This window comes from Tachysurus vachellii, chromosome 25 (assembly GCF_030014155.1).
Source record: "Tachysurus vachellii isolate PV-2020 chromosome 25, HZAU_Pvac_v1, whole genome shotgun sequence".
NCBI classification, from domain to species: domain Eukaryota; kingdom Metazoa; phylum Chordata; class Actinopteri; order Siluriformes; family Bagridae; genus Tachysurus; species Tachysurus vachellii.
The window spans coordinates 6,880,420-6,899,632 of NC_083484.1; the positions used below are offsets into that span (position 1 = coordinate 6,880,420).

Here is a 19,213-nt window from a genome sequence, read left to right on the forward strand (position 1 = left end):
TTCAAATAAATAAGCAGAGGTCAAAACCAGAAAGTACACAGATCTAGAGAATGAGGAATTAAATAAAAGGCTTAGTAATACGCATTAACAATGGCAAGATTTTGTGATGCGACAGGATGCAGGATTTGGAACAAAGACTATTTAAGGGGTGAAAATAAAACACTTGGACATAATCAGGAACATGCACTGATGACAGAACAGGCTACAGGTCATTTAGAAAACCCTTTTGCAATTGTGCTAGTATGGCTAAAAACTGTTGTATTGATTAAGGAAGCAATAAAAGTGCTGTTCTTTAGGATAGTTTAGTGACTGGAGCAACCTGAGTTGTGGCTTTGTTTACAGGCACAAAGTGGCCAGAAAGTAAGAACTCACGTTGGTTTCATGGTAAGAGTTTATGTTACCATGCAGGGAACTACTCCTTTCATAGAACAGCACAAACTGGTTCAAACCAGAACAGAAAAAGGAACGTTAGGCCCTAGTATAACTGGAAAACAAGGGAATTTCCAAGTGATCCCAAACTTTTGAAGGTATTGTAAATACAATTGGTATTGTGAATTACAGAAAAAACGTTTATTTATGTCTCTGTTATTGTTCATACGACCTTGTGAAACTAGCAATCCGCTGTAAAGGCCTAAAGCATAAAACTTACAGTACCAAATACCATCCCTTAAAAAAAAAAGGTTAAAACAGTAATGCTAGCTGTAGCAGACTCCCAAACATTCGCACAACCCAATAGCAAATTAAACAGGTACTATTTTCCTCAAAATTATTGCTCCTTGGTGATCACAGTAACATGTTAAGGCTAGTGTAACACTCTCTCCTTTGTGTGTACTAAAAGCTGATACTGTATATATAATTATATTTAACACATTTCATATGAGTGACTGAATTTAAGACTGTGTGTACGTACAGGAGTGACAGGTAGCTCCGGCGTACCCGATGCCATCACAGGAGCAGCTGAAGGTGTCCCAGGTCTGAGAGCACCGTCCTCCATGCTCACAATGATTGGGCAAACATCTGGAATAGAAGGAAAGAGAATCATTAGCATAAAATCAGTTTCACATCAAATGCCACTGTAGCTTTGTCCTTCTGTTCAAAGTCACACAGCTTTGCCTTTGGGTAAAAAAAAGGGCAAATTATTGTGCTTCCATAAGGGACCAGCTGCCTTATGATGTGTTAGATATAAATGCTTATTGGAAGACATCATTTGTTCCTGGGCTGAATAAAAAAAGTAATGTAAATTGAAAGACACATCCATGCTTGTTCTACACTTTTTGTTGAAGTGTGTGTATTTGCAGAATTTATATAAACTACATTTCATTTTGTGCAAAAATAAAGCTTTAATCAAAGAGTCCCCTTCATGTAAGTATTACTGGTGTCATACTGGTGCAGTAGATGAGCAGATGTTAAAACCAGTTGAACACTCAGTTAACACAGCCACATTTCCAGGATTCATATAATGTATGTATATATACACCATAGTATATTGGAGTTGACATAAAATAAATAACTTTAGCTAATTAGATTTAGCTTGGTTTAATTACATCCAAATAGGGTAAAGCATCCCTCAACCCCAAACTCCTCCAACTAAGGGCTTTTTAAGGGACCAACAGTAATAGGACAAACTAGCAATCATAAATTAAAATGTCATTTTAATGCTTTGTTGCAAATTCTTTGAATCAATGAGTTTCACACTGACATCTGTGTGCTCTACACTCTTCAGCATTTTCTAGTGTCACACCTTTTATTTAATTCCTCATTCTCTAGAACTGCATTTTCTAGTGTCACACTCGTCACACACCCCAAACTGTGACAATGAATGTTAAAGGCATTTCCTAAGACATCATATACACAATCAAAGCTGGATAATTATCATACTGACAAGGCATGGAAAAGATTAGCATATTCACCATACATCGATCCTCTGTCTTTGTCCCTAGCCAGAAGATAATTAAAGACCCAAAGATAAAATAATTAATTGATTCACCGTGTTTACTTCTTGATGTAATTAGTCCATTGAAAAGGTGTTTTAAATGAACAAAGATTACAGAAAAGTAATATGGCAACTCACGTCCAAGTTTCCGTAGACAGATTTGTGAGGCTGCCCTTGTCAGTTGTGTGGCAAATTCATTAGCAGAGCTGAACACAGCATGAAAAACAACTAGCTTGTTGATCTCATGCTTTGTGGGTAGAGTTATAAAAATGGAAGTTTGCAGGGACTTTTTTTGTTCTGCTACCTTCTCTTGGAGGGTGGTATATGTTCTGTTGGGATATTATCTGTCAAGAATGCTAGGATTAATTGGGTTAGCACCCCGACCATCTGCTGCTGGAGCTTTACACCATGAACTCATCCAACACCCACAACGTCTCTGTCACTGAGAGCACACATGGAAGGTCTCGCCACTGATGCAATATAATAAAGACAAAGTTGCACACTGTGAAGACCAATTTGTCTGAGGCTGTGTTCATTTTAAGCACTCTGTGCTTTAGAGAAACGCAGAGTGATGGTAAATGAATGGTATTCAAAAATGTAATGGTTAAATCTTTCAGTGTAGTTTGCTCTTTATTTCAAATTTGTTAACCCAGTCCTGACCTTGTCAACATTGAAAATGTTTGGACATTTCTTCATTTAAAAGAGATTCCTGAATATCTTTCATATCCACCTATGTAAAAAATGCAAGTTATCAAAGGAATCTGTTTGCTGATGTGTTTGATATACTGTAGGTTTATATACTGTATATACAATATATATATATATATATATATATATATATATATATATATATATATATATATATATACCTTACAATAACTTACTTATAACTCACAATAAAGCTCACTGAATAAACTGTTGTTGAATATATTTAGATTAATCATAATTTTCCCTAGATTAAATAAACCTCGCTGATGTGGTTTTGAGGAAAAAGTTCCTTAAATTCTGATTGTTCATGTTTGATTTTGGAAAAAAAATGAGCAGTTGCGGTTTTTTAAATTTTGTATCACTCACCACTCTTAAGGACCTCCTTATCATATATCCAGATTTTTTCAGAAACTGTTTGCATGAGATTTTACACATTAAAATTGGTATTCATGAAACTCCTGCTGTGTGTAAATTTACTTATTTACTTCATTTATTTACATATGTCCGCATGATTTACTGTAAAATATGGAGTCTCAATTATAAACACATCCTCATGCCAGGTTATTAGGTTGTGGACCAAGATTACAATCAACAAAATATGTGAAAACAAGAATTTTTACACAAAGCAAGGTAACACAAAGCCATAAAGACACATATCCTGAATGCAGACGAGCTACAGTATGTACAGTATGTTTGGTGTTCAACATACATATGTGAGTGCAAAGAAAATCAGACTTTCAACACATTTGTTAACTAGTTAAAAAAACTTTGTTCAGTTCAGCATATGCAAATATGTACACACAGCTTTACTTAAAAAAAGAAAAAAGACGCTTTCTTTTGTAGTCCATGATTTAATGAAAGAATCGCTTAATCCTAAACATTTACTTTCCAATGCCGAATTTGTTCTATCCTCCATTTGTGGGTAAAGGAAAAGATAATAATTCACTCTAGCAAGGTCTTCATAAATGAAGCAAAATTAAAAATCCATATAGAAATATACATATACATATACAAATAAATATAGACATACCAGCACAAATCTCACTAAACAATGATGCTCTGAATACTGTATGTTGGTTTTATATAATGGTTTTATATACATTCTTTAAGTATTTTCCCAGAGTGACAAACCAAATAACCTTTAAACATACAGCATGGAAGGTATAGTATGGAGGATGGTCAGGTATCCAAGATAATTACCTGTCTACAATGGCACACATATCCAGACTGACATTCTGAAAAGCTCCTATCACACCCTGCTCCACTGCTGATATGTCGGCCAGCTGATCGTCCACCTGGATGAGCTGCATGCAGCCTTGAAACGAGCGCTGTGAGGGGGATACCCTGGTCTGTAAGAAATAACCTGTACACAGAACAACAACAGGCAATAATCAGAACCATTTATTTCAATGTAATTAAAAACCTAATCTATTTTCAAAAGGTAACAATCTAACCTATTCTACTTCACTAATAAGGATGTGCATTTTTGTCATTTGGGCTTGATATGAATAAGAATATGACAAGGTGGCATTGGGAAATTTCCAATACTGTATATCGCTGCATGAATTGTCCTAGTTGTAATTTTTACATTAATCAGTGCAAAATCTCTTTAGTTAAAAATGTCTTCAATCCTCAATTTGGTATTTAGCATTTAATTTTTGACACAATGACTTAGAAGTAACTCATATGTTCCTCAGATTCTCCAGGCAAGCTCCTATAGGAACTTGCCTGCTTTTATTCATACTACTCTTTCAATAACCCTGTCTCATGCACCCGCCTGCAGGAATCTAGCAAGCGCTTCCCGCACAACTACCGCGGCAGTGCAGAAAAAAGTCTCCACTTCAGCACCACAAACAGCGCCCGTCTTTGCGTATGTGGGGCGTAGCTGGAACAGCACCAGCGGCGGACCAATCAGCAATGCCGCTGTATCCACTCACTCTACTGGAAAAGTGGTGCAGGGTGGTGAAAGTTAGCTTATATATGGCTTAATGTGGTGGGTTTCATTCTTATTATTTTTTCAGCGGTCCGTAGGCTGTGGACAACATTAACCGCCCTAACCTGCACCTCCTGATGACTGCGCTACTTAACCCATAGGGACCAGCCTTGCCCGCACAAAGGGGACACCATACAACCATGCAGCGCACCTGCACCGCTGATCTCGAACCACTCCACTGCTCCACTAAGATACGTGTTTCACTCTCTCCCTTTTTCCTTTTTTTTTTTGGCTTTCCTTTATCTTTTCACTGGCACACTTGCACTGTGAAAAAACCTTACACCAATTTTTAACCCAGACCCTTGTCCTGGGTATACTTTTCCATGGCTTGAACTAGCTGTAAAGAATGATGAGTTTTGTTCTCAAAAAAAAAAAAAAAAAAAAAAAAATGCATAAGCGGTGAATAAATCTTCCTCTGAAGTACAAGTTATCCACAATTTTTCATCTGGTTTATTTTGTAATTTGTCTTACAGTTAATTTGAAAATCCAGAAAAATGTCTGTCTGTAGGCACAAGAAAGATACTTGTGGATACCAAATACCGGTGGCAAACAAGGGGGGGAAGTAATCTTTTATTACAGTTTAGTTGTTATCTATTTAAGCATTCCTCCCCCCATCTGTTAGTTATTTCATAATGTCATAGTAAGAAGAAAAAAGACTGGATTCTTAGCAGATAACTTATATGCACTTATAAAAACATTATTTGCATTTTATTATACTACAGTCCTTTTTTTAGTTTTAATAGCTGTTACCATGCTATAAGCTTAAAAATGTGAAAATACTGCAGATTTACTGGATATTATAGAAATGAGTATATGTAAACATCCACATGATGGGAAAGATGTTTACTTAAATTCTTTGCATTATACTATTTGCCCTAAATATTGATGTTGACAGTATTTTCTCACTGAATACTTTCTATTCCTAGCAAGGAGGTCGTGTAGACATAATTGAAAAACTCCTCTCTCACCTCTACACTTTCATGAGAAACACCAGAGGGAGGAAAACACCATGTTCAAAAATTTATCTAGACCATCTGTTGTCTGTCTGATATGTTTTTCTGAGTGTCTGGCTGCCTAAGCAATGGGGAGATAGAGGAGTATACGACAAGGGAAAGAAGGTCCTGGTTGTAACAACATGATAGGAAAACAAGAACTAGTAACATCTGATAGGGAAGAAGAGCCATGTAGTATCTGAATGGCTTCTACAAACTGTGTGTTCTTAAAACAATGCCAGGAGGTGGTCAATAAAGACAGGATGGAGGACACAGGTTCATTTTAGCTTTATTTGGATAACAGTGCAATTACTAGCTGACTTTTCAAACACATTCACATATCTAATTACTGTATATCACCAAGCAGGAGGACAGCAATGACAAGTGCGTGTTTGTGTGTTGGTGTGATTCTGAGGGCTGGAGGTGATTTATAGGGAACTGGGGAATATCAATGGTTAGATTAATGAGTGCCTGTATCCTCTATGTAAAATTCATGACCAGCAGGTTGATACTCTTGGGAATACAACATTATGCAACTGTTATCCATGTTGTTAGGATAACAAAGTTTTCCATGTTTTTTTTTTCTTTTACCATGAAAACTGTTTAATATAGTATTATTGGCCCTATTCAACTCAAGTACTGTAGTTCCAGCAGAGTAACACTTTTTTGTTATACAGTATGTTTTTTTTAGAAATATAATCCTTGAGTTTTGTTAATGGAATCGTGTTCACAGAGGTTCTACACTAAAGTTTTAAGTTCACTGTCATTGCAGAACAAGTGATTTAAACATACAGTAACATTCTTGTGCTGCACTTCAACCCAGATACAGTGCATAATGATTAATAATAAACTGTTAACAATGTTTGCAGCCATATAATATATATAATGACACATTAGTGCCCTTTATGAATGTATTCTAGAAGGTAAAAAAATTATAATATTCTTTAAACAATGTACCATTGTAGCAATCCAAAGGTGTTGTTGGAAATATTGCACATACAGTCAAGGGCAGTTAAAGTCTGGTATCAGAATATCCTTCAGTCAGAGTCCAGTATAAATGTAAGAGAATAATTCTAGAATAATTTTAGAGTGTGTGGCTTAAAAGCAAAGCCTTATTATCCTATATTATAAAATGTCCTAAGTGGTTACTTGGATACAAAAAGTTATGTTACAGTAAGTCCGATAATAATGTAAAAAGTTTAGTGTCCTTCACAATTACAGTATGTAGTCCAGAACTATTGATTCCTAATGAATAAGGAAAATCTGTTTTCTATTTTTAACAATTAAGAAGTAGATCCTCTTTATTTTTCCCTACAGTACCTAAGCCGCTATTAAAGTGATGCATAAATGCCATCGTTTGCTTAGAGGTTATTAGTGTGTCTTTGAGCATCTATATAGAGTGAACATGATGTAGTTAAAATGTTGCCTGTAATATTACAGTATGCAGAAGATTTTAATGGTTCTCTATAGGAACCGAGGTAATAACAGCATTGCAATCATTAAAAAAAGAGGTAGAACTGTAAAATTTCTTTAGACTCCTCACACTTTAATGAACCTGTAACTGTATTTCATAATACTAATGACCTTATGCAAGTTTTACAGTCTTAATATTGTTAATATTGAATGTCACATCTGAAAGAAAAAGAGTATCCGACATTAATCTGATAGAATATTGTGACAATGTATAATATATATATATAAAGTTCACTCTTTACTGTGTCATAGGTTTATAGATAATGATGGAATTCACCATTAAGATGTGCTGACTAGGAGATTTAACACCTCTCTGTGCCGCCAATGTGTTATACGACCTTGTGAAACTAGCAATCTGCTGTAAAGGCCTAAAGCATATAACTTACAGTACCAAATCCTAAATCCAGGACAGACATGGCAGACATTTATGGATAAACATAATCTGCCCCAAGTCAAACTGACAGTGATGAGAGTGTGAGTAGTCAGATATACAAAATATCCAAATGGTTTTGCACTGACTGCTCGGTACGTATCCAGCCAACACCAAACAAACAGACCATATTTTATCTTCAGCCCATAGAGAGGAGTTCGGCAATAACCAGTATGTTGTGCTGATGAAAATGGTGTTGGAACTGATACAATGACTCACTGATGGAACATGCTGCAGATGAGCTACAGGGGTAATGGCTTGTCCCAGTCTAGCCTGGTGATTTGTGCCATTGACCTTGCTGTCACTGAGGCTCTAATTGGACGGGGCTTTGGATTTGATGCTAATACCCAATTAAATCCATTGTGCTCGTGCCTGTTTCTCCAAATTAGTCTCTAAGTATCAGCAGGCTTAATTAGACTGCTGTTTAGCCTTACTAGCAAAGCCCCGGGACAAACTACTGTCCAGGATCTTTAACCTTTTGAAATAAGACCTCTTTTTCAATAAAAAATAAAGATGCTGTGTAGAAGACACCATATTTATGTTTAATCAGAGATTTATGTATTATAAATGTAATTGAATTAACTTTAACTAATTCGTTTTTTTGGTACACTTCCAAATCCACTCATCTAGAAATTTCAATTTCTTAATACAAAACCTGGTGAATAAAGAGATTCTCATGAATAAAGAGTTTCTGCTTATGACGTACCATAAGCAGCATTCAAAATCAATTGTGAAGGGAATCTTACATATATTGAATTTATCTCTAATTTAGCTACATGGTGTTTCGGATCTCTAAATAGAATGACAATTCATTTCATTTCCAGTGACGTAAATCTATTATCCAAAAAGAAATTCATTGTAAACATATTAGAGACAAATATGCTTTAGCCCTGAGCTAAGGATAGACTATCAATAAAACAACGACGACGAACTGTTGAGTTATTGTGAAGTTTGAACTTGTTCTTTGTGCTGTGTGTAACTGTCAGGGGAGAACTAGAGAGGTGGAGAGTCTGGAGCTTCATTCTCATTTGGTCATTGTGCCATTGGGAAGATGAGTGTGAGTGATAACACTATCAGACAATCTATCCTTCAGCATTAACCAGCATCTCTGCCCATGGTGTCACACACTGCCCTGAAGATGGACTACCATTTTCACTGTACACACTTCCATTTCTGACACACTGTAGTGGTTCGAACTGGACAGATGGCTTGGTGTGTGGACACACATATGAATCCATCTTTTGGGTACCAGTGTATATAGTGAGTGCTGCTGGACAAGTTAATATCACAAAACATCCAAATAAAAGGTAATCAAATTTATTACACATTTATTATAATGGGTCTTTTAACTGCATCAGTATGGCTAGCAAAGTGCTCTGTAAGCCTGGTCAACTAAGCAAACAGAAAAGGAATTCTACTGAGCAACATTTTAATAGCAATTAATATATTTTAAATTGTAATTACAAATAACCCTCTCTCTTCCCTTAAGTATTCAGAAGGGACATTTCATATGAGACCACAGAAAAAAAATCTATACAAGCTTTCATCTCAGACACTTAGACCATCACCTCTCTGGGTTTTATTTTTTATTTGAGACTTTAAATAAAATGCAAGTTGCATTAAATTTCAGATGCACATGGGCTTCTTCAGAAACTCGATGCACGGAAATGTTTTTACCTCCTTTATAGTGCTGATTTTGCAAACTGAAATAGGAAGACAGGCCTTTGTGCACTGAATCCAGCTCCCTTCAGGAAGCTATTAAAGATTTGAAACCTTTTTCTCAAGATGCATCCAGCACTTTCATTTCAGTTTTTTCTAAAGCAATACAAACAGACATTTTCCATCCTGCGTTTAGCTCATGTCTAGATATTGTATTTAAACTACAAGGCTGACCTCCAAAATGATACAGTCCTCCAGTGGTAATGTGAATGAGCGTGTTGGTCTTCACAGCTGACGATTCCTCTCCGTCTATGGTCAGCATGGCAAAGTTCTCTTTGGCCAAAAAGCGAACATCATGCCATTCTCCATCGTTCAGCCCTGAACCTGTAATTATAAAAATATACAGATATTTTAAAAAAGAAAAGGAATATTACAGGATTTACTTAAACTGCCTTAAGATTTAGTGCAGACATTATCCTGAATGTAAGACAAAATCTGATCACCGTGTAAGATCTTTAACATCTTTATCTAACAAAACATTCAGAAGCATTATTTAATAAGACATTTTTATGAAGTTTCTATTGTTTATTACTATCACACCCACACTAGACATGGTGTCAGATCTACCAGTTGCATAAACTCCAGCCCCTAACATGCACTGTGACTTACAAACATGACCTCCCCACAAGACTCCCATACCCAGAACACTCAGGCACTTCTACGCTCACAGTCACCTTCATTCTGATCACGTAAAGCTTTTTCCAATCACCTGCTCTCACAGCCATTGCACAAAAGAGCCCAGTTTGAGTCAGTTTTGTTGTCAACACTACTAAGCCTTTGTATTGTGTATGATTACATAGTTTCCTGACTTTGCCTTCGCCTAGCCTTTTTGATACTGACTTTGCCATTACCTATATCTCATATCTCATATCTGAGACATGAACGTAAGCCATTAATTAAAAAATGGTCAACAAAAACACAAATACTGATAATGAGAATGGACGCAAGCAATCGAGTATTTTTGCACGCTTTTACACACACGACTGTTGTTTTATTTTAATGTCTGTAGTGGTATTTGGTTGAAAGCTTCTTGAATTAACTTGACTTGAATAAGTAAATCTACATGCAAACACATTACAAGTCAAAGTGGTGAGGGTTCTTGTTGAATGTGATTGTACAAATGTGTACGTACTGTATACAGTGAATAGTAATTAAACAACTGAATGAAGATGATAGGTTGACTGTCTACTTGGATGGACTGAACTGAATTGCATACAATAACTGATTTTTTTTTCCCAATGCAACATTCTGCAAAGATGATATTCACAAAATTGTATAGCTGTACATATAATTGATTATTTTAAAGAGTAGGCTTTGACAGCTGTTACACTGTCATGCATCACAGAATGCAAACACGGACAGATACAATGGATGTAAAAAGTCTCGAGACCCATGTTAAAACTGACATGTTTTGTTTACATCAGACGTAAAAAATAAAACCAAGTTAAATCATATCAGAAGGTCTGAACCTAATGTAGAAATGACGATCGAAATGGCCCCGAAACCAGTGTGACATATTTTGAAGAAAGAAGATAAATACTTACAATAAGCTAATTATATTACATTGCACATCCATTTATAATTGTGTATGTGGCTGTATTAGAATCAACCTATCATCAAGCTAACATCCTATCATCAAGCTAGACAGTACACACCTGTCGTCTTCTGACGTGACTCTGATTCACGCCATATAAACCTTTTCTTGTAGGATTTTTCTGACATCATCTTGGTTTCGTCCTACTGCAATAGCTACGGGCCACAAAGAGCTTACAAAGCATCAACAGCATCTCATTGTTCAAAGATATCACTCAGGAGAAGGCTACAAAGCAATTTCCAAGGCATTAGATATTCCATGGAATACAGTGAAGACAGTCATGAACAAGTGGAAAAAATATGGCACAAAAGTGACGTGAACAAGAACAGGACGTCTCTCCAAAATTGATGAGAAGGCAAAGAGAAAACAGCTCAGAGAGCCTGTCAAGAGGCCTACATTAAAGGAGCTGCAGCTTTTTCTGGCAAGTACTGGTTGCTTTCTCCATGTGACAACTACTGTATCTCCAGTATTCTTCTGTCTGGGCTATGGGCCAGTGTGGCAAGACTCAAGCCTTTTCTGACAATAAAACAATATCTAGACTAAACTTTCCAAAAGAAAAAACAACAAATCAGCCACTCAAAACCACGTGGAAAACTCACGCTCTAATGAGACCAAGATTTAACTTTTCATAGCTGGCCATAGGTGTCAAAGTCGTGCTTGACACTATACACCCCATTCATGGTGAAGCACGGTGGTAGCAGTGTTATAAGAAAGTGGTAGGAATCACAAATATCCCCAAGTACCAGTCAATTTTGGCACAAAACTTTCTGGCATCTGCTAGAAAGCCGAATCTTCAAACGACTTTCAAAATTCAATGTGACAATCATTTAAAGCACATTTTCAAATCAACAAAGGAATGGCTTCAGCAAAAAAAGATGAATGCTTTAGAATGACCCAGACAGAACCCAGAACTGAATCCTAGAGAAAAAGAGGGCATAAAGATGAAGACCATGAACAGGAGATGTAATCTGACAGATCTGTAACATTTTTGCAAAGTGGGAAGAGTGTTAAAGTCTTCAAGTCAAGATGTGCCAAGCTGATAGACCCTTAACCAAATAGAGTGCTGTAATAAAATCAAAGCGTGCTTCAACTAAGTATTACTTCAGAGGTGTGCACATTTAAGCAATTAGATTATTCTTCTAGTTTTTTTTCTCTGGAATGTGTCACTTTCATTTTCAATGGCATTCTACAAGCTGCAATTTTTACATTAAAAGTGGAAATCACAAAAAACCCAGACTTTATATATTTATTGTGCATACAGTGCATACATGTGCATATTATGCCTTTATACGGACTTTTAAATGTCTTAAGCTACAGCCAGTTATTAGTGCAGATAACAGGGTTGTGAACCTGCAGTTCCAGTACACTTTTAATTTTCGTCACATCCACATCTGCAGTGCCCTATGAACCCCAGATTCTACTGAAACCTGTTCCTGTATACAGGGGTCCCTGCTTTTGATCACACACCTGTTCACAACCACACAGACTCCTTTAAATAACCTAGACCTAAATAGTCTTTGCAAAAGTCTTCCCCTGGCATTGTGCCTTTCCCCTTTTGTTTCACTATTTTGACATCTGCTTTTTTTTTTATTGTTTACCCATTTTCCCAGTCCAGGTCATGCCTGTTTGCTGATCACCTAACCTCTTGCCTGCACCTTGTCTGGAGTATTGCCTAGAGTACTGCCTCTATTTAAAAATAAATACATAAAAACCTAAATCCTGTACATGGATTCATCCTTCTGACTTTGTGACAATTTTATACAACAATAAATAAATTGATGACAGATTACAATACCAATATTGAACTTTTTTTTTGGAGTCAGGAGTCTTCCGGAAAGCAACATCTATATAAAACCCCAAATTACATCCACTACATTGCCAAAAGTATTTGGACACCTGCCCCTTATACCCATATGTGGGATTACTACACAAAGGGCACTAAGCATTACATAACTGGGATCAATTGGAATAGTAACTATGTGGCTAAACTTCTCGCGCGACATAAGTAACTGACCTCACTAATACTTCTAAATGCACAAATCACTATAGTCACATTTCAAGTGGAAATCCTTCCCAGAACAGTGGAGACAGTAAAGTTGGAGAACAATTTTATATTGATAACGATGCTTTGGGATGGGATGTTCAACATGAAAATGAAGCCTTTATTATTATTTTTATTACAACACAGTGATAGCATAACTTTCTTAACATATCCTTATATATAAGTAAAGAGGTTTGGGTCAGAGCATAGGGGCCACCATTATTAAGTGCCCCAGGAGCGGAGAGGGTTAATGGCCTTGCTCAAGGGTCCAGCAGTGGCAGCTTGGCAATATCTTCTAATTCACAATCCAGAGCCTTTAACACTTCAGCTACCACACATATACAGTACATGTTATGGTCAGGTGTCTACATAATTTTGGCCATATAGTTTATATCAAGTTACCATATATATATATATATATATATATATATATATATATATATATATATATATATATATATATATATATATATATAATTTTGGACTTAATAAACAAACAGTGGGGGGCACAGTGGCTTAGTGGTTAGCACGTTCGGCTCACACCTCCAGGGTTGGGGGTTCGATTCCCGCCATCACCTTGTGTGTGTGGAGTTTGCATGTTCTCCCCGTGCCTCGGGGGTTTCCTCCGGGTACTCCGGTTTCCTCCCCCGGTCCAAAGACATGCATGGTAGGTTGATTGGCATCTCTGGAAAATTGTCCGTAGTGTGTGATTGCGTGAGTGAATGAGAGTGTGTGTGTGTGCCCTGTGATGGGTTGGCACTCCGTCCAGGGTGTATCCTGCTTTGATGCCCGATGACCACTGAGATAGGCACAGGCTCCCCGTGACCCGAGGTAGTTCGGATAAGCGGTAGAAAATGAATGATTGAGAGTGAGTGAGTGAGTAAACAAACAGCTTTTAAGAAAGTGACTTTTAATGAACTTTTATTTAAACTGTCAGTCTGTGTGTCTCATTTAAAGAGTATATGTTGAGTATGTTGAGAATGTGTATGAATAAAGAAAGAACACTATATTCATGCCAGGACAAGCACAATGTAATAATCTCCCACTCACACTGCAAGCCGAGCAGCACAGCACACGTAGCAGCCTGCAGCGTTACAGCCCTGTATTTCAATTCTACTTCTCCTCGCTTTGTTCTTTCTTTCTTTATGTAAGCCTGTCATTTACATTTGAATCATCTTGTCCTCCACCCAGTTTTTGATTCAGCATATTTTGGGATTTTACCTGAACTTTTCCCCATGTTCTATGTGACACATCATTTTCTGGTTAATATGGTTACTGGTTAATATGTGAGTTATTGTAACAGTGCAGTGATTGTCACAAAAATACCAAAAATATACAATCTACCGACTGCATGTCTTGTTTTTGTTTGTGTGCTATAATCATAAAAATTGCTTCTGTCTCTGCAACTGACCTATTACAGAAAGTACATCAAAAGTAAAAACAGATCATCCTATCATAAAGCTCCAGCCCATGCTAAACTTTTGTACTTTTTATAGTTTTGTTTCCTTATTGGCCACAAAACATGCAACAGAACAGAGCCTTACTTCAGAGAAGTATGTATTTAGAACCAAACCTAGTCAAAAGCTGGAGGGCTACATAAATTTAAGTAGGAAAACAGTCTCAGTTTTACACGTGGATCAATATGTGATAGACTACTGAGTAAACAATAGGCAGTTCTCTTTCCCAGCAAACCTCACATGCCTTGAAGGCATCTGTTTCTAACTGTCGATGCCAAGAAAAACATGGCCTTTTATGAGAAGGAAACAACAACATTTCTTATAGAAGTTTTCTTTTTTCATGTTTTTTGCACATTATTGACTGCTGTGATTTATCATTCTGCCATTCTTCATCATTCCACAGACACAGATTTCAGTGGCAAAAAATCTGATTTATTTATCTGTGAATTTTTGCTAGATTAAACAGAATGTAAAACAATGAAGATGCACACTATAGGAAAGCCTGTACCATAGATTTATATTCAACTCTATTTATTTTTGAGTTTTAGCTCATAGCTAATGTCTTATTTGTTGGTATGTTAACTAAACAATTTGTCAGTGGTGATTTTTCAGTAGTATAAAAGTTAATATAATAATAAGGGTGTCCAGCCATCCCCCCTCCATCCAGCCATCCATCCATCCATCCATCCATCCATCCATCCATCCATCCTTCTATCCATCCATCTATCCATCCATCCATTCAGCCATCTGTCTATCTGTCTGTCTGTCTGTCTGTCCATCTGTCTTTGTCTCTCTATGTATTTCGCTATCTATCTATCTATCTATCTATCTATCTATCTATCTATCTATCTATCTATCTATCTATCTATCTATCTATCTATCTATCCTCCTGAAAGGTTTTTCACCAAGAAATTAACTAATTAACTGGTTTCAAGTTCTTCTAGACTCTTCTAAAAGATAATGAATCCATTAGACTATTAATAAAACACGATACAGTAAATGTACTAAAATACTAATCTTTCCAGCTGACGTTAAAATCTGACGTTATATATACAGCAAATTATTGCATCTATTCTTTGCAGTGGAACTGGCCAGGTATTGGTGTTATCTAATTACCAGCTAAAAGGGTGACATTATTCATAATTTTAATTAGCTTTCAGAAAAATCTTTTCTCAGTCCAGTAAAACAGACTACCCATCAATCCTCAAAATAAATAAACCTGCTCTTAATATACAGAGATGCTGGTTTCCTGTTTCTGAATTTCCAAAAGTACAAATTATATGCATGTAAAAATACAACAGCATAGACGTTAATTAATAGGTGGCAAAAAAGTCAGAAAACTAGAATTAGAGGACATGCACCAGCTTAGCAAAATTGAAATCATACATAAAAACATAACTAATCAGGTCCATATGAAATTTCTATTTCTAAAGTTGCTTTCTACAAATTCCATTGTTTAATTATATTGAAATTTGTTCTTTTACTTCTATGTTTTTATTACCAATTTCTACATTTCTATAAGCCCCAGTGCTGTTATCCTGTGTTTCACAGGTCAAACTGTGTTTCGGTCCTTTAGTATGGTAGAAAGAATACAATGCAATTTTTTTTTCTCCAAAATAAAACATGTCAAATTTTTACAGGTTGCTCAAACATTTCTACTTGGCTTTGGCTATATTATGCACACATATACACACACACACACACACACACACACACACACACACACACACACACACACACACACACAGCCCTTGGAGAGACAGGGAAAGACATTGCATACATATACATATGTAGGACAACTGGGCCATGATACTAACAACTGTTTTAGCTCATCCTGCATCCATCATCATCATCTAGCTCTGCCTATCTGCAGATCCATGCTAAAAAATGCCCCAACTGCTACAGTAAGTGTAGAATCAGCAAAAAACCACATAAACACAAGTATTATTGCTATTTAAGTTAATAAGTTAATTATTTATACCACAAGCTCAGAATGTCCTATGAAGAATTAACGATGCCTTTAATCCCTAACTAGTCCAAGTAATGTGACGATAAGTACATTTTTAAGAAAACTAGACAAATATGCTAAATAAAACATTAGTGCATGAGCTCCCAGAACAAACATAGTAAAATACAAAACCTCCGTACCTGATGCCAGGTCAACCTGTGAGCTTTTTAGCTGCAGGACACTGATGTGCGCCATGACTTTGCCATCTTTCAACACAAGCTCCAACTTGCCATCAGCCAGTGTGCTGAACAGGAGCAGGCCGTTAGCATTCCAAGTGCGAAACTGGAAGCTTACGGACACCATGTTGTGTTCCCTTCTGCCCGGTAACTGCAGGAAACTTGTGGCATTGAAGAAAACTGGGAAGGTGTGAGAGTCCACGCAGAAAAATGTCAGGTTGCGCTACAATTGGGGCAGAAAATTAGAAACATTTTATTACAGTCAGTTGTAATATTTAGCCCACAGTCTATATGCCATTGAGAGAGGAGAAATTATTTAGATTAACTGATACTAGTTTCCTGATTTGTACATAATTTATACCTAATTTATTAACTCAGTGTAATAATAGTTATTTTATATTTATACCTGTTATTTATACTAATATTAACTAGCTTGCTGGAACATTTAAAATGGCTGTATAGTGTGTTTATAATACATATTAATTTGGTTAAGTTTTTTTTTTTTTTTTTTTTTGTTTTAAATTTTATTTTAACAATAACACAACACAGTGGTCCCGGTATCTCATCGCAGCATATACAGCCACATAGGCCATATCACCTTACAATCTTTGGATATTCATGTTCATACATAAACATACAAAGTGAGAAACCATGTAATAAAAAAAAAAAATAAAAAAAATAAAATAAAATAATAATAATAATAATAATAATAATAATAATAATAATAATAATAATACAACAGGTCATATCAAAGTAAATAACAGGGTCATTTTTTAGACCCAAAATTAAAAAGATATATCAGTCACTGGACATCTTCCAGAAAGTTCCACAAAGAAGACCAAATTTGCCAAAAAGCATCCGATCTTTGATGCAGATCATAAGTTCATGGCTTGACCTATCCACATATTGACCATAGTAATAATATACATTTTTTTGCTAGATATATACAAACGTTCAGTACACTTTCTTTGTCACGTTTAGTGAAGTTTTAACAAAACAACAAAGACTTGCAAACATGTGGTCACAAAGCAAACAACATACAGACTACAAGAGATACTATAGATCTTAAATAGGGGTGCAAATGAGGAGCAACAGCAAACAGGGGTGAGCGATCAGTGTGCCATGTTGCATGGCCAGGTGATATGGTGGGGTTGATGGGTAATATACTGTAGTTCAGCACCAATTCTTGCATAACCGTGACAAATAATAATAATAATAATAATAATAATAATAATAATAATAATAAGAAGAAGAAGAAGAAGAAGAAGAAGAAGAAGAAGAAGATTAAATTTATATTTACCGTATTTGGCGTACGTACAAAGGTGCTTTTAAGTCTTTATCGATGAATACATTAACACTGGTTTACTAGGTTACAGACTTAGGATAGCATCAGCCGAAAACTCTTCAGGTTTTTTATTTTTTTTTAAAATACCTATAACAAACATCAAGTGTTACATCAAGTGTTTAGGAAAATGTAGGTCTTCACCGTTACTTGAAGATATCCTGTTTAGACATCTAGGGGAGGTTCATTCCTCTACCTCGGTGCCAGAACAGAAAAAAGTCTTGCTGTGTACCTACCTCTTACCCTGAGACCAGTGGGACCAGTCAGGAAGTACTGGTAGATCTGAAGGTGCAAGGTGCAGTGTGAGAAGTGATAAGAGCTTTGAGGTAAGAGCTGGTCCATTTTTGGCTTTGTAGGCAAGCATCAGTGTTTGGGAGTGCAGCTATGGGGTGGTGTGTGAGAACCTGGGCAGGTTCAAAACAAGTCATGCAGCTGCATTTTGAGGAAAAATTGCATTCTTAGGTAGACCTGCCAGCAGTGAGCTGCAGTAGTCCTGTCTTGAAATGAAAAGAGAATAAACAAGTACCTGAGCAGCCTGTGTGGACAAAAATGGCCAAATCCTTCTGATGTTGTAGAGAAGAACCCGATATGAGCGTGACACATTATTGACATGCGTGGAAACGGACAGTTGATTGTCCATGCTTACCCCAATGTTGCGTGCTGTGACTAAAGTCGAGATGTTGTGCAGAGTAATTGCAAGAAGATGACAAGAACAGAGAAGAAGAACGTGTTTCTGAGGTGGTTACACATATTTTTCAGCAAGTGATGCTCTTTCCAGTGGAACATTTGTAGTGTGTAATGTAGGAATGATTCAACTTTCCAAATGACTAGAAACTCTCTGTTTTGACCTCACTTGTCTTGCAGTGGACAAATAATCAAACATATTTCCTAAGTGTGTAAAGTCAGATATTTCTAACATTCTTTGTATTACAAACAAGTAGTTTCTGTCAAGCCTTATTTAACATGGAAGACATGAAATAAAGTTAGCTCAAGGCAAATTGCTAATCAAGTAGAACATAGCTATTGATACAGTATATTCACCTTGGTGGAAAAAGGCACTCCGTTTAAAATACATTTTCATGAATATATTTTATATATTATTATATTATTGCAGTGTAGTATAAAACTTTTTAATCAAAATATAATTATTATTTAAATTATATTTCTCAAATGCAGCAGTTTTAATGCATATTTACAGTAACAAGCACAACATTGCAATTCAGTAAAAAGGAGGCAAGACCCTAATGTTCAGAACAACTAGAAAGAAAATCAAACTGTGAAATGGCCCTAAAAGTTCCATGCACTACGGGATCTCTCGTGTGGAACAGATGACCCTATAAAACGCCG

The 19,213-nt window shown here is 36.2% G+C and overlaps 1 protein-coding gene across 1 annotated transcript in view; it reads right to left on the bottom strand.

The window, feature by feature from the left end:
• The window catches only part of LOC132839928 (contactin-associated protein-like 2), a 136,358-nt gene that overhangs the window by 97,469 nt on the left and 19,676 nt on the right, over positions 1-19,213 (bottom strand). Inside the window, exons 8-11 of the mRNA XM_060861142.1 lie at positions 16,489-16,747; positions 9,423-9,572; positions 3,842-4,004; positions 911-1,017 (exon numbers count right to left, since the gene is read on the bottom strand). Of these exons, the coding sequence (XP_060717125.1) occupies positions 911-1,017; positions 3,842-4,004; positions 9,423-9,572; positions 16,489-16,747 (679 nt within the window). The remainder of the gene's footprint in view (positions 1-910; positions 1,018-3,841; positions 4,005-9,422; positions 9,573-16,488; positions 16,748-19,213) is intronic.